The following is a 15,230-nucleotide window of genomic DNA, read 5'->3' on the forward strand; positions in this document are numbered from 1 at the left end:
GTGGGTTTCCCACCCTTTTCACAATATTTATCAAGCATTTTCATATTTTTGTGAGAATATTTCGCCAAATTCTATTTGACAGCTGTTTGACAACCACGGTTGAAGTGGATCGGATTGTGCGTTCCGCAATCGAAAGCCCATCACTAGCGCCACCCTGAGCCTCCGTCTCTGTGTGTACATGCCTGTGTGTATGCGTACGTACTTTGTGCTGCTGAACCTGTGAGCAAACCAAATATTTCGTCGAGAATTTTTGCCTGCGTGATTCGCGGAAACAGTGCGCTTTTCATCCCGTGTTTGTATGTGCCTACTGCTGGTGTTTTCCGTGCGTTGCGTTCGCTACGTTTTGGCGAGTTGAAACGGTAGAAAAATAGCTCAAATGTTCGTTCTGTGATGGGTCGCACTGCGTCACCGTAATTAAGGTGCTGGTGCTGCTGCTGGATTAGGGAAGGTGGTGATCCATTTTCCTAGCTGCTGCTGCTGCTGCTGGTCTGGTACGGGAACCGACCAACGAAAGGGGGGGTATAATAGCCCAACGGTAGCAAAAGACAAAAAGCGAACTGTTTCGAAATATGCGTACCTCGACGATCGATTTTCCCTTGAAGATTCCTGTGTATGTGTGTTTTTGTGTGCGTGTATGTGTGTGCGCGTGTTACAGGGAATCGAATTGATGAGATCCCCCTTTTCTTCTCCGTGAGCCATTAGAGGTACGGAGGTCCGCAAAAATAAGCTTCCCCATTTCCTCCATTAATGAGCGCACACATTGCCCAAGCAGCGGGCTGTCGGGGACTGTAGTGTGTGGTGTCGTGGTGTGCTGTGATGGTGTGCCCCGTCCGTATCAAGTTTTTGCTGTCAGGGCAGGGGGAGCCCTTAACGCTGGCATGGTATTGGTTTCGGTATGGTCGTCGTCGCCCTTCCCCGGAGGTGTGTCACGGAAGGATGGGTAGCGCAGCAGTAGTCGCAGTAGCAACAGCAGTAGCAGCAGCAGTAGCAAAAAACGCAAAACTCCGCGTCAAGTGTGTGTGTGTGTGTGTGTGTGCACATATTTTCAACTTCCGTTCCTGAAACAGCAAAGTTTTACTTTTCGAATCCCATCCGCGCACTAACCTTCCCGCGACGAGCTGCGCCTTGACAAAGTCGCCCCCCCCCTTTCGAACGAAAAAAAAACTTATTCCCCCGACCCAACCATCGCACAAGGGCGGCAGTCGGAAGAGAGGTTGGTCGGTCGGTAATGGCTCTCATGAAAGTGCCGTTTTTTGTATTATTTGGCATCGCTTGTGGTAGTGCAAAAGCGGACGAACCGCACGCGAAAAGGGAAAACCTATACACGCACACACACATACCACACACATAGACAGGCGCGTATTGAGTCGGCTGGAACTTGCCATCGCGTTTGTCAGTCGGGAAATCGAGGGCAGCACCGGTTTTTTTTTTAATTCTGATTTCGATGCATAACCGAAGCCGCCCGACCGAGGTCGGTTTAATCGGGTGTTGGAAAAATGCAATGAACAAAATGTTACTTGGACGCGGCTCCCCCCCAAGAGCAAACGTCGACGTTCGACGTTCTTTTGTTGTGTGTTGGGGGTTTCGCGAAGCAGCAACCCTTGCACAATAATACTGCCACCGTCTGTTGTTGTCGGGCGGGCGGGGTGTGAACATTGTGAAGTATAGTAAGGGGAGGGGGGTTGAATTTTCCTCAAATGGAAAATCTATAACCGTGGTCGCCCTGTGTCTGGTTGGGTGGGCGTGGTGTGATGATGGGAAAAAGTGCCCAAGCACCGGCGGAAGTGCTGAAGGGAGGGAATAGCATAAGCAAAGTGGGCATTAATGTTTTCTCTGTGACAGCGCGAACATTGTGACGTATGTAAAGCGTATGTGTGTGTGTGTGTTTGTGTACGTGCGTCGTGACTGTTTGTTGGAATGTGTGCTGGGGGTTCCTTTGGTGATGTACCTGCAGCGCAGGAACCAAACCGGTTATCGGAGATGTTCGATCAAGGAAGCAATCGCAAGCTGTTTTCATAGAATTCGCAAAACCACGAAACAATACCATTGCAAAAAAGGCTGAAATAAGCGATTAACCGTCACCACCATATCGTCAAAGTGTGTGGCACAGGAAGTGCTCGGGGGACGGTTTGTTACGTTGGACGTGAGCCCGTCGTGCGTGTGCATGTATGTGTATGTGTATGCGCGGGCGCGCTCTTGTGTTTGTGTGCTGCATCTCTTGAACGGTACATTCGAAACCGCACATATCCTCGACAACCAAGCAACCACGGCAAGCGCCCAACAAAAAAGAAGAATAAAAAATCAACGTTGTTCTTTCCGGGTAGGGATGAAGAAGAAGGATAAAGTCCAATGCAAAAAAAACACAGCAGCAGACTCTAGCACCAACTGTCAGTTCGTTGTCGCAAACGTCAAGATCCTTTCGCTGCAGTTGGAGCTGCTTTGGTTCTTAGTTCGATCTCTCGTTAAGCCAATTTCCGTCAGTATTTTTATTCGTTTCAAACGAATTTTTACTGCGGCAACAAAGACGTCTCCAGTTCAAGGTAGTTGTCAAGATAACAGTAAAACAGTGTCCTCGAAGTAAGCATGGCATTTGCTTATCCCTACTCCCGTATGTATGCCCCGTGCAATAAAAAAAGAAAGCTATGTACGACGCAGCAATAAAAAGTCCCACGGAAAAAAGCTACAGGGTGCATACAAGCTTTATTAATAATGCGTATTAGGGTCTCGTGAGTAATTGTACATGTGTGTGCGTGTGTGTACCTCTTGTGATAAAACAACTGCAATCAACAGTGTTTAAGCTGGGGATGCGAAAAACATCGTAAAACCGTTTTCTTTACCTACTAAGGACAATCAAACAGAAAAAAACATTAATTTTTCTAAAACGGTGTTGTAAAGAAGGATATTCACAAGTGTAAAAACGTGTATTCTGTTGCAAAAGTTTCGTTCGTTGCTAACAACGAGCTTATTTGCTCCCATGTGTCTCTGTAAATGTCTCAATGTGTTCTTATTTTTTCTTTCTGTGCCATACAGTGTAGCGGTGTGTGTGTCCTGATTCCCTCCCACCCCAATGCACGTACTCGCTAATAAACAATAACACAGCACAATCTCACGCGAGCGCGCAGAGTACGGTCGAGCTGCGGCGGCACCCTGTTTCCTTGCGCCAGAGCGAGAAGCCAACAGTGTGCGTGCAGCCTGCGTGTCGAACCTGCTCCAGCGAGTGGGTGGGCGTGTGTGTGTGCGTGCGTTCGTGCGTGCGTGCGCGTTCCTGTATCCTAGTGTGCTGGGGAGTGAAAAACAACCTGTCAAACTAGGACGACCTCTCTCCCCTGCGGGTTCCATTCGCATCATCTTGTGAGTGTGAAAGCGAGGGAGTGTTTTGGAAGTTAAATTGTGTCCCTTGTTGTATGTGCGTGTGTGTTAGTGAAGCAAAACAGTGACCGGAAGTGGCCAAACGGGAAAGCTCCCGGTCGGGGAAGAGTTCCTGCCTATCCCATCAAAAGGACACTGCATCTCGCATCTCGTGTCTTGAGGTGCCCATCATCCGCCCAGTTTCAGCACTGCCTGCTGTACGCATCCTACTGTCCGGGCGTGCCACAGGGTGTAGTGTGAGGAACCACTACACCTTGCCTCCTCCGGGGGTTCCGGTCGGTCTGGCACGATGGCGTGCCTGAATACGCTGAAGCTAGAAATCAAAACGCTCGAGCAGGTCTTCCCCAAGAACCATGAACGGTTCCAAATCCTTAACGCCACGGTGGACGAGCTGTGCTGCCGTTTCATCGGGCGCAACGGCAAGCAATACGTAATCCATGCCAACATTACGGTAAGTGTCGGAACCCTGATGGCTGCAATGCCATTTTTTCATTATTTGCAGTGTTTTATTTTGGTTTGAACTCTCTGTGCAGCTTTGCCACGTGTGTATACATGGCAGGTTTATAAGTTAACTTAGTTGAGGATGGCTTTATCGCAAGTTTATGCTGCTAGATTTTAGTTTTCCTCAGCATTTCACCTCCAACATAACTCCGCTAGTCGGTCAAACTAAACAAAATATATTTGTTGATAAACGTACTCCCCACAGCCGAAGCTAAACCGTGAACACAAAACATTCGTTGTGTTTTTGCATTCGCTTCGGAGCGGTGCCAAGCATATTGTGTGACACGTTTGTACAAAACAAATGGAAACAAGTTCTAGAAAACATTGAAAAATGTCAATTTTACGCTCTTATTTATGAAACGAAAAAACAGCGAAACAGAGTGAGAGAGGGAGGAAGGGAGAAAAAGAGAGAATTGCATGATGCATCGAATATCAATACCGTGTGTACAAGTGCAGAGGGAAAGTACTTCACAATTTAGGTCAATTTCTCAGTCCCATTCTCTGGTGCTGTTGCTTGGCAAGCATCGTAGAAGGCTGTACGAGGTCATAATGCAATGATGATGACGGCAACGTGCGAAACTAAGAACATGGATAGAATTTTTCGTACCAAGCACGAAGGTCAAGCGTGTATGTGTGTGTGTGTGTCGAAGAAGAAAACTTTCTAAAGATGTATCGTGGAGAAACGACCGTCACAGACCCAGATGGAGAAGGACTTTAAGCTGTGTTGTTACACAATATGAAGCGTTAGAAAGCGTTTTGTTTTGAACATCAACGTACCTTATTCTCCCCAGTCAGTCAACTCATGTCATGAATGGTACAGCTCATGTAGATTTCATAATACCGTATCAAACATGGCGTTTTCCGTATTTTCATGTTATCCTTACGCACAGCCACACATAATGCACGCGTGCACCATGTTTATGTTGGATCGTATGCTTGCTTGTTAAGTAGTGCGGAAAATGCACCGGGTGTCGCTTACAAAACGAACCATTTAATGAACACCAAGCGCAGGTGACATTTCCACGCAAGGCACACTTTGTCGCATCAGTTCACAGCTGACATGCAAAAAACTCTCCCGTTCACGTGTATCCATCATGTATCCATCTTTCCTGCTCTACACTGCTAAGGGAAGAGCAAATGTGTATGAGTGTGAGTTGAAAAAACATCAACAAACAAACTGAGATTTGTTTTGAAATGTATTAATCTTTTTGTTAATTATTTTTACCACAAACACACAGCTGAATACAATCACACTTCCTTGTTTGATGAATAGTAAAAAATTGATCTGTTTTGTTGCACATATTGCACAAATTCTTCTCTTCCTGATTAATGCACACACACATAACTCGCACAAAACATGTATCACCATTTAGGATGCCGTTCATCACGTTTCCGTTTGTGTTATTGACCTTTTTTCTTCGTTTTTATGCACGCCAGCAATCGATGCCACAGGATGCTGCTTAGAGAGAGAGACAGAGAGAGAGCAGTGGGTTGTACCGGACAAAGCCAAGCGTCTGGCTTGGGCTTCTTTGTGTCTGGTTGGGTCGAACACTGAAGCAATACAAATATTGATCCTTCTAATGGCTCTGGTGGTGGGGGGTTAAGGAAGACGAATGTGAAGATATGATAATAATGTGTGATGGAGCAGAGAATGGAAGGGAGGCTCATGATGCTCGAGAGCAAGAAACCATTGCAGCCACTGCATAACGAATTTGTGTGTAACTTGTTTTGTTTTATGCGATACAGAAATTCAGCTTTCAGGTACAATTAATATGTTCTTCATAATAATTTTCCCCCCATTTTCCTATTCGACCATCCTTTATGCTTTACAGGAAACGTATCCATCCACGCCACCAGTATGGTTCGCCGAGAGCGAAGACACAAGTATTAGTAACGCTGTACAAATACTTACGAACACGAAAGGTTTAGATAATCACGTTATAAATCAGGTAAGCCAGGAGCATCTAATGCAATCAAATCCTTCTTACGGCAAGGATATGGAGAGGATTAACTTTAATGTAATATTCTTCCCTCTATCCTCTTCCTCGCACCACCCGGTAGGTACACATACTGCTGCGCGAACTCTGCCGGCAGCATACGGTCCCACTACCTCCCGATCTGGAAACGCTGAAGAAAGCCTTCCAGCCGAACGGTGGCGCAGCCGGGGCACACCTACACCCAGCCGCCCAGCTCCACCAGCACGGTATGTCACCTCAGCAGCTTCTTCCGGCGCACCAGCAACACCAGCAACTGCAGCTCCAGCAGCAGCAGCAACAGGCGATCGACGAGATCGACTCCGACTGTGATGATATCGAGGATGTGGTCGGCGACAGCGACCAGGAAAGCGAAGGCGAAGAGGACCTGCCCCTCGAGATGGACGATGGCCGTAGCACGGCAAAGGTACGGAAATGGAAATATTGTGAATGCTTGCCAGGAATGTGCACAAGCAGCCGCCACGAGGGGGGTTCTGTCCGTTTTTTTGGGGAAGAAAATTAATGCAATCTTTGCTGTTTTGTTCTTTGCGAAATGCTACAGTTGCATGAATCGTGTAAACAGTAGCGGGGAAACAGCCGCGTATTGGGTAACGTGCGCACGTCAGCATAAATATGTGTGCACGCGAGGTTTGACCTTTATGGGGCGGGCACTACGCACAACAGCTCTTGGTAAAAACAGAATGATTACATCCAGTGCAGTGCAGTTGTTTGACTTCAGTGTGTTTGGAAGCTTATCAGAATGTCCTATTTAAAAACATCGCAAATGGTGTTATTCTCTCGAATAGTGATCATGAAGTTAACAGGATGAAGCTGATAGTATCTTCCCGGTGTCGTCTAAGATTACCACATAGGGGGGAGAGCTAACATTTATCTCCAACCATTTGCCGGAACACCACCAGCAATTGGGTGTGTCATGTGGTTCTGTATAAAGGGAGTGATTTTGCTGTTTTGTGATCGGTTGTGGGAAAAATGTCAATGCATCCAGGTTAACATTCCAGCTAACATTATTTCCCATCCCTTCTGTAGAAAGACGAAATGGAGGTAGAACACCTAGCAACATTGGAAAGATTAAGACAAACGCAACGGCAGGATTATTTGAAGGTAAGTATGAGTATACTCTTCTACACCCCTGGATGGTAGATCGTCTCCTAAACCGTGACTGTTTCGTTGCCAGGGTTCGGTGTCCGGCTCGGTCCAAGCAACGGATCGACTGATGAAGGAGCTGCGAGACATTTACCGGTCGGACTCGTTCAAAAACAACATGTACTCGATAGAGCTGGTGAACGACTCCATCTACGAGTGGAACATCCGCCTCATGTCGGTCGACCCGGACAGCCCGCTGCACAACGATCTGGTCCTGCTGAAGGAGCGCGAAGGCAAGGACAGCATACTGCTGAACATCATTTTCAAGGAGACGTACCCGTTCGAGCCACCGTTTGTGCGTGTTGTGCATCCAATCATATCCGGTAAGCAGCAGGCAGCGAATAGCTAGGCGCGACCCCGGTTTTGCTTACCTTCTTTGCACCCTTTTTGCCGGTGCGGTTCCCCTTGTTTCCGCAGGTGGTTACGTACTGGTCGGTGGTGCCATCTGCATGGAGCTGCTCACGAAGCAAGGCTGGAGCTCGGCTTACACCGTGGAGGCGGTCATCATGCAAATAGCGGCCACACTAGTCAAGGGCAAGGCGCGAATACAGTTCGGACCCACCAAGGTAAGAAATTTAATACTCTCGCTCTCTCTATCTCTCTCTCCCTTTCTCTATCGCTGCCGTTGAAAAACGAGACCTTCGTTTTTTGAGGCAGCTTATGTTGCGCCATTTTCATCCACAAACTAATCGAGAATCAGTCTCTTTCCCAGGGCCAGTACAGCTTAGCTAGAGCGCAGCAAAGTTTCAAATCGCTCGTGCAAATCCACGAAAAGAACGGATGGTTTACACCCCCCAAGGAGGATGGTTAAGAGTTGGGATGGGGGAGGCAAACGCCGTTCCACGATGCTGTTGCAGCGCTTCGCTTCCGTGCTCTGTTGTTGATGCTGTCTGGACGCTACACTGTAGCAAAGATCTTCATCGTACATCACCAGAGATCATCCATTCCCCAAACTCTCTCGCTCTCTCTCTCGTTCTTTGTCTTTGTTTGTGCCATCCGACGAATCGATCTCGCTACGATTACAGCGCATTCGATTATGGATTAAATACAAACGATGGCAGCGAGTTTAGAGATACATGCGAGCGTTTTCTTGTTGGAATGAATGCGAATGGTGATAGAGACCGGGAAATCGATCGAGGAACATAACAACAACCAAAAGGGTATTAGTGTGTGTGTCCCGGTCTTTTCCCACTAGCAGCAGTAGTAGTGTCAGCGTCTTATAACAGTGAAACACGACCGAAAGCAACGGCATCGCGCTAGTTCTTCTAACAATAATCGTTCGTTCTTTAAGCTTTTAGGTTCCTAGACTTAAGTGTAGATGCGAGTACGAATGAAGATGGGATGGTTCTGGAGCGATACGGATGAATGCGTCTATCAAAATTGCGTGCGTGCGTGAGCGTGCTTGTGTTATGTTTGTGTGTAGAAAACTTCGGAAAGATCGAATGCGCGTGAATGGGGTAAAAACACTCTCGAAAGGAAAAGGATCGGTAGAGTGAGCTAGTAACGTATGGGGGAAGTCGGAGGATAGCTGCAGAACTTCACAGAGAAAGAGAGAAACGCTGGACGAAGCCACTTTAAATAAGCTTAGTAAATAGGAAATGGTGAGATACTGTTTGAGAATTTGTTTCAGAAAGAAGGATTTAGAAAGAGGAGAGAATGAGCGGAGGGTTAGTAGAGCACATTTTCAACCTTTTGTTCATATACTATCTACACAACCAAACACCATTCAATATTCAGCACCGCCGTACATACAACAATCACAACAAACACACACACATACAGCAGTGAAAGATCTTCTTCTTATCATAAAGTATATTTTAAACCAGCATCTCCTATAGTAGGGAAGTGAAATGGATAGGAATTCGGGCGGAAAATACCGATCGGCACTAAAAAAAAATGCGCATGTGGCATACAGACGGGCATTCTATAACAGTTCTGTTTATTCTTTGTACTGTAATTCCCTACCTGACTCTGCACTAAAGGTGTGAACTACTTGCAGAATATTAAAACACATCTTGGAACCGCACTAGAAGCTCGTGTTGTAAAATTGACTGTAGTGCAGCAAAATAGGGGTACAACTAGTTTAATGTCGACCACACGACGACATGTGGTCGAAGTATTGACCGGTGATACAACATGCGTTGAGCAGGATGGGGATTGAATGGAGCTCCATTGAATTGTTGTTCCTTCAATATTTTCATTCATAGCAAACCCGAAGATCGGTAGCAATGGTTCGTCCTTTTCTCTGATCTGACACAAAGGGGCAGTTTAAAAAATTCAAAATGATTCAAAGCTTCTCCTCCCACTTCCGCCAACAATCATAAGCTGAGCTGCCGATCGCCAACATAGACTGAAAGGAGGTGTACTTTGCTGTGTTCTCCGGTGTGGTGGAACGTTACTTTTGCCGTGAACATGTGGACCTCCTCTTCAACTAATATCTTCCATCTGCTTGCCGTGCGCAATCTCACGATCGATAAAGCGAGTCAAGAGAAGTCTGTCGGCCGGATCAGACAGACCTAAATGCAACGAATTATAGTTTGTATTACCTGCTTTTCATTCTGCTTTCTTTCTGTAGACGAGCATATGAGAATGGAAACTAAAACACGAGCGCGCTCAACATCATCTGTCGATTCGTTAAATGGAAATACACAAGTTGAATGGGATTCGATACGGTGTATGCTATGGTTTGTTAGTTTTTTCGCTCAAAACCCGAACCGAACAATGAAACACAAACACCCTCACAACTCAACTTTTAAAACTCAAAATAGCAATCAAACAAAGTGCACTCTAGGAGAATAGCGATAATGCATGGCTCTGCATGCGTGCGTGCGTGCGTGCATGTGGAGAAAGATCTGACCTGGTGTTCGGTATGGGAAAGGAATAACACACACACACACACAATCCGTTGTTGAGTCTTTTCCCTTTCCAGGAGGCCGAGAAAAAAGGGGAGTTAGTGTAAGATGATAACTAAAACGCCCGACTGGAGGGAAACTAGCAAGGCAGACGAAAACACGTAATATGTACAGAATATGGCAAAGAAAAAGTGAAAAAATTATGCAAAATTTGCAGACAGTGTTTTAGTAGTAGCCTGCTACACGGTGTGAGGAGGAAAAGGGGAGACTGCGCAGTGTAAGGGAAATCCCCACAAATTGTTTTATATAAATCTTAAAGGGAAAACGCGGAATGGAAAGAAGGAAGAAAAAAACAGAAACAACATTATTAGACTCTTCGTGTTCTGCTTCCTTCCTAATGGGTTCCATCGGACTGCTGTGACATATGTAAAATAGAAAAGTAATTAAAAGAACAAGAAAAAACTGCAGAAACAGCAACCAATCTTATTTAGAAACATTACGAAGAGAGAAGGTGGCCTCAGCCCAGGGGAGGGGGTTTAGTACGAATCAGCGGGGAAAAGAGAAGAACAGAAATACGTTCTCCCGATTAAGAGAAGATACAAAAAAGGCAGCAGCAAAAAGGACGCCGCGCAATAAAACACGCAAAAGAGCAAGGAGGGCATTCGCATTCGATGCGTGTTTGAGCGCCCGCGCGCTCGCGCAGCTAGATATTGCTCTCGCGTGCACGTTTGTGTGAGAATGGAATGTGCGAGTGAAAGTATGTTAAGTCGAGGTCAGAGTGGAGAAAAGTTAAGAGTAATAAAAGAAAAACAAACAATAGTTTATATATATATATATAATTATAAACACGAGTATATATAAAAGTATATATATATATATATTGGTAAATAACGAAATAATAAATTCAAATCTTTCATCAGAAAAGAACCAATACACACACAAAAAAGTGCTCTCTATCTGTCTCACAAACACAGACACACACCTCCTCCTCTGGTATCATAGTTTCGTTTTGCTGTGGCAGTGTTGGCTACTATGATCAGTTTCCTCGCTGTACGGATTAATTGTACATCGCGTTACTTAATGGCAAATACGTTTAAAGAATGGCCTTCAGAAGCCTTTGGAGTATGTCTTTCTAGCAGGTCGAGCAACGGTTGATCTCACCATCTGCTGGGACAGCTGGGAAGCTGAGATGAACTGCGACTGTGTCAGTGGTTGCGAAAACAAATCTCCATCCGCGTCCTCCTTTATATCGTCATACTCGTCCTTAGCAGCGGCCGTCACATTTGGCACGGTCAGTTCGAAGTCTTCCTCGGCGGTCTCTGCCGTATCGCGCTGCAACTGTTCGCTGGAGGCAGCCGTTACCCAGCTTCCGATACGCTCGTTAATGTCCGCCAGCGGTGGCAGTTTCGTCGGGATTTGCTCCATATTCGTAGCCTGCGGTGGTACGTCAGTCTTCCCAACGCCCCAAACGCTGAGCAACGTTGGCGCAAGGACATCGCGGTACTGCTGCAGCTCTTCCAGCGTCTGTCGCCACGGTGGCGGTGCTTTACGGCCATACTTTCTGCGCCTCCGTATAACCGACGGTTCAGCTGCGCTGGACGAACCGCTGGCAACGGACTGCGAAGGACACCATACACCCTCATCTTCTTCGTCGTCCTCGTGCTGCTCTTCCTCGGTATCTAAGTCTTCCTCCTTCTCGTCCTCCCTTTTCTTGCGCCTGTGTTTTCGTTTGACCTCCGGCGGAAGATACAATATCTGTCGCAGTTCGCTTCCCTCGACGGGACAGTTGAAAATGTCACGAAACTTTTGCATCGTCTTAAAGCTGGTCGCACGGTACGGTATTTGTCCTGCCTGCCCTACCAACTGCTCGTGCCATTGCTGCAAACGTGCCCCGATGTGTTGTTGCCGCTCAACATCGGGCCGTTTCAACTCATGCTGCTTCTCTTCCTCCCGATCGAAATCGTAGCTAAGCGATTGCTGCAACACATCCCCGGCTGAAGTCTGCAGTAAGACATGAAGCCGAGGCTCTTGCCGTTCCGTTCCATTGTCCGTTGGCAAACAGCTCCGTAACAGTGCCGCTCCAGATTGGCAGGCGTAAAACCGTTTTCGCAATGGTTCGTACGCCGACAGGCAATGTCCTTGCGCTTGTGCCTGCTTGTACGTGTCGTGAAAGGTCGGCGGATGGTAGGGATAGTGTTGCGTCGCGTACACCGGCTCACCGAACAGGTCGGTCGGGTTCGGGGAACGGGTGAAGCTGGCCACACCGTAGCTCATCGGCAGATGGCTACCAAACAGGACGAAATGGTGCTCCGTATCGCGATCGGCAGTAGCGTTCCACTGGTGGCTCAAGAACACTGGACATTGCTTCAGATTGTGGGCAAACACTAGCAGCACCTTCACAATGAGCTTAACGTTTCCGAAATCAAACGAATCGCCTCCGTTCTGTACGCTCTCCTCAGTAGGCGGTTGATCAACGCTTTCTTCGATTTTTGCCACAATTAGCTTGTGAGTGGTAGCGATAAAAAGAAGCTCCTCGGAAGATGTGACCTCCAGCGCGCAGCACTGCTCGCACGGGGATATCCAGCGCGAAAAATCGCTTGCCCCACGGTATGCAAGCCGCCAGTCTCGGATCGGAGAATTTTCCCCGTTTCGCACCACCGTGTACAGATGGATTTGACTGCGATCGAGGCATGCGACAAGGGAATGGCCATCTACGCACCTCACTGCCGACCAGTGGTCATTATTGTGACACGTCACCCGCCCCTCCTTCGTTGTGGGTGAATGTTTCGGGACGGATTGTGGTAGCGTTACCATGTCCTCACACGTTTCCTCATCATCGCTGACCGTCCACAGCTGCAGCTGGCGTGCGTAATCCGTCGTACAGAGCGTCAGTGTCGATCCACCGACGAAGCAAACGCTCGCCAACGGGTTTACTGAAAAGATGTGCTGAACGGGACGCCATTCGACACTGTCCGGAGTGACATTAATCTCGCGCAGTATTATGACCACATGTCGTTTCCTGGCAAGAATCACGCTGCCATCATCGCTCGGTACGAGCTCAAGCAGTGGACCTTCCATTTCCATCGGACATGCTTGAACTTGCCTCACTTCGAAACCTTCTCCATCAGAGTGTATCCGCAGCACTTCCACATCCTGCAGGCTTTCCCCGGTCGCTTTGAATATCGTTGCGCTACCCGCACTTCCCGCACTTCCCGGCACGACCACCATGGTCCCGCCGGTAAAGTGAGGATTGTAATTCGTCTCCAACTTCAGGTACGGATCGGGATCACGGTCCAGCAGGGCGGCATACACAAGGGTCACCGTGTGCTGCACACTCTCATCCTCGCCGTTACCATGGAGATCGAGTGGTCGGTCAGTGTCGACTTTTTGGTACTTCTTTCGCAGACTGTGCAGTTCCCGCTCGTAGGCCTGCTTGGTGTGTATTGCCCGAACCATCAAATCGGGCAACGACGGCCCTAGTCCCGGGGTGGTGTGCAGCGGCATCGGTAACGTTGCAGTGAATGGGCGCGTTGTTTTGAAGTGGGTTAGCAGCGTGTCCTCGGTAAGCACGTTCGGTTGCAACGGTAGCTGAAGGATGCTGTGATGTGGATTACGCCGGAGAAAGGTGGACGATGGATTACCGACATTGTGTCGAACGATCGGTTCGATGGCAGGATTGATGTACTGAAAGGAGTACAATGAGGTGTTGTTATGCTTACGAGCGAACACAGTTAATTCGTTTCATTGCAGTCATACCTGTGCACCTTCCGACTGCCCGGCCGGGAGCACATTTTTGGGCACACTTTTCCTTTCCCTTTTCCGTTTGGTTGGTTCTTTTTTAACATTGTCACCAGCTTCATCCGTTTTACCGTCCTGGGGTTTCGATCTTTTTGGTCGTTGCTTTCGGATCATCGCACTGCCATCCGTGTACTGCAATGGGCCGGTTTGCTTGGATTCGTCGAAAAGTGTCGCGAGCACATGGCGCCAAATCGGTTTGTTTTGATTGCGTACATTGCCTTTGTGTGCGTGACAGGCAGCTATCGTTCAGGGAAGCAGTGCTGCCAAGGCGGTACAGCGATTCAGTGTTTGTATGATAATTTTAATGGATTTTTGCATATTTTAAGTGCATCTAAAGCACTTACCTAATGATTTAGCTTGGTTTTATCTTCTATTTGCTAAAATAAAGCAGATCAATAAAGTGAAAATGTTGTTAATTTCGTCGAAAAAATTGCTCTCCAAAGCATGCCGTATCGTGCAGCTGTCAAACCAGGTGCAGATGTAAACAAACCGATGTGCCCCAAGCGTTCGCACGGGCAGTGGCCCAACTTTACTACAGTTACATAAACACACACGCACACACAGTGCTGTTAGTGGTTGCAACCCTCAAATTAACCCCTCGTAGTAAACAAGTGAACAAAAAATGTCCCTCAATTCGGGCGCCCGTGGCTTTCGGCGTGCACCGTCCCTGTTCCGGAACACGTTCGAGCAGCTGAAAACCCGCTACGACACCTTACAGGCCCGGCTGGATGCCATCACCTTTCCCGAGCGCTACAAAGGCACGATACTGGAGAAATGGGCCATGTACTGGAAGAATCTCGTGATCGACTACAAGGAGATGGTGATTGACACTGGCCGCACGATGCGGGATCGACCGGTGCGGAGCAGCGTCTACGTTTCCCTGCTCGCCGGCAGCCTGTACGCCGGTGCGCGCAATCCCAGCGAGACCGATTTTTACGACCAGTTCCGGCGGGCGTACAATCAGCTGTCGCTGGTACATCCGACCTGCCAGAACCCGATAGCCTCGCAGCACTTAACGTTCCTGGAGCGCTGCCACAACGAGGGCATCCTGCGACGGCTGTCGCTCGGTGTGGTGTCCTTCCTGTGGCTGGATAATTACGACAAAGGGCTAGCCATCTACAAGGCCGTCTGTCCGTATCTGCAACCACGGTACATGACCTTCCACGAGCGCATCATTGACGTGGGATTCAACGGGAAGTTTTGGGTGCTGGAGCGGAAAATGATCGATTACGATATTAATGAGGAAAATTTGTAAAAATCTAGAAATATAGACCAGTGAAAAGCGAAGATTGTTGTACGATTTGTTCTTACAGGGGTTTTCAGGAGTTCTCATAGCTGTGGGACACTTTAATGAATCTTTCTTACTTTGAAATGCACTTAATGTAATGGGAATTGAACTCATAAAGAAGCCAATTGGACTTGTATGAAATATTCAATAAGAATTTCCTAGAAGACGAAAAGGGTGCCATAGAGTCCAATTTGCATTATATGAAGTGCAATTCCCTTAGGAAAGAGTCAAGGACGTGTCTCACAACTATTAGAATCCCTGGAACAGCTTGTATTCGGTTCGGTC

The 15,230-nt window shown here is 47.6% G+C and overlaps 3 protein-coding genes across 10 annotated transcripts; 2 read left to right on the forward strand and 1 right to left on the reverse strand.

Annotated features, from left to right (window-relative positions):
* Nucleotides 1-122: 122 nt before the first annotated feature.
* Nucleotides 123-10,678, forward strand: LOC120896036 (ubiquitin-conjugating enzyme E2 Q2). 8 transcript variants are annotated; one of them, XM_040299848.1, is made up of 8 exons: nt 123-219; nt 3,031-3,820; nt 5,703-5,819; nt 5,932-6,270; nt 6,891-6,965; nt 7,039-7,330; nt 7,425-7,573; nt 7,708-10,678. In XM_040299848.1, the coding sequence occupies exons 2-8, from the start codon at nt 3,659-3,661 to the stop codon at nt 7,816-7,818; spliced, it is 1,245 nt and encodes a 414-aa protein (XP_040155782.1). In that variant the 5' UTR covers nt 123-219; nt 3,031-3,658; the 3' UTR covers nt 7,819-10,678. The 8 variants fall into 8 exon arrangements, with proteins under 8 accessions (XP_040155782.1, XP_040155780.1, XP_040155778.1 ...); XM_040299846.1 differs by having other exon boundaries at nt 167-378; XM_040299844.1 differs by having other exon boundaries at nt 167-359.
* Nucleotides 10,679-10,749: 71 nt separating this feature from the next.
* Nucleotides 10,750-14,044, reverse strand: LOC120896035. The gene is made up of 2 exons (XM_040299842.1): nt 13,616-14,044; nt 10,750-13,543 (listed from the first exon to the last, which is right to left on the reverse strand). Exons 1-2 carry the CDS (start codon nt 13,769-13,771, stop codon nt 10,967-10,969), a joined length of 2,733 nt encoding a protein of 910 aa, XP_040155776.1. The 5' UTR covers nt 13,772-14,044; the 3' UTR covers nt 10,750-10,966.
* A 39-nt stretch (nt 14,045-14,083) lies between these two features.
* Nucleotides 14,084-14,944, forward strand: LOC120896037 (mitochondrial import inner membrane translocase subunit Tim29). Its single transcript, XM_040299852.1, has one exon. The coding sequence runs from the start codon at nt 14,280-14,282 to the stop codon at nt 14,910-14,912; it is 633 nt and encodes a 210-aa protein (XP_040155786.1). The 5' UTR covers nt 14,084-14,279; the 3' UTR covers nt 14,913-14,944.
* The last annotated feature ends 286 nt before the right edge of the window (nt 14,945-15,230 follow it).

Source organism: Anopheles arabiensis, chromosome 2, assembly GCF_016920715.1.
Source record: "Anopheles arabiensis isolate DONGOLA chromosome 2, AaraD3, whole genome shotgun sequence".
Classification (NCBI taxonomy): Eukaryota; Metazoa; Arthropoda; class Insecta; order Diptera; family Culicidae; genus Anopheles; species Anopheles arabiensis.

What these genes read in the sequence shown, in the direction of transcription:
- LOC120896037 (XM_040299852.1), top strand. Translation starts at nt 14,280, where the DNA reads ATGTCCCTCAATTCGGGCGCCCGTGGCTTTCGGCGTGCACCGTCCCTG.
- LOC120896036 (XM_040299848.1), top strand. Translation starts at nt 3,659, where the DNA reads ATGGCGTGCCTGAATACGCTGAAGCTAGAAATCAAAACGCTCGAGCAG. An exon ending in TGTGCATCCAATCATATCCG is followed by an intron (nt 7,331 to 7,424) that starts GTAAGCAGCAGG and finishes TTGTTTCCGCAG; the next exon opens with GTGGTTACGTACTGGTCGGT. An exon ending in TACAGTTCGGACCCACCAAG is followed by an intron (nt 7,574 to 7,707) that starts GTAAGAAATTTA and finishes ATCGAGAATCAG; the next exon opens with TCTCTTTCCCAGGGCCAGTA.
- LOC120896035 (XM_040299842.1), bottom strand. Translation starts at nt 13,771, where the DNA reads ATGATCCGAAAGCAACGACCAAAAAGATCGAAACCCCAGGACGGTAAA. An exon ending in GGCAGTCGGAAGGTGCACAG is followed by an intron (nt 13,544 to 13,615) that starts GTATGACTGCAA and finishes TACTCCTTTCAG; the next exon opens with TACATCAATCCTGCCATCGA.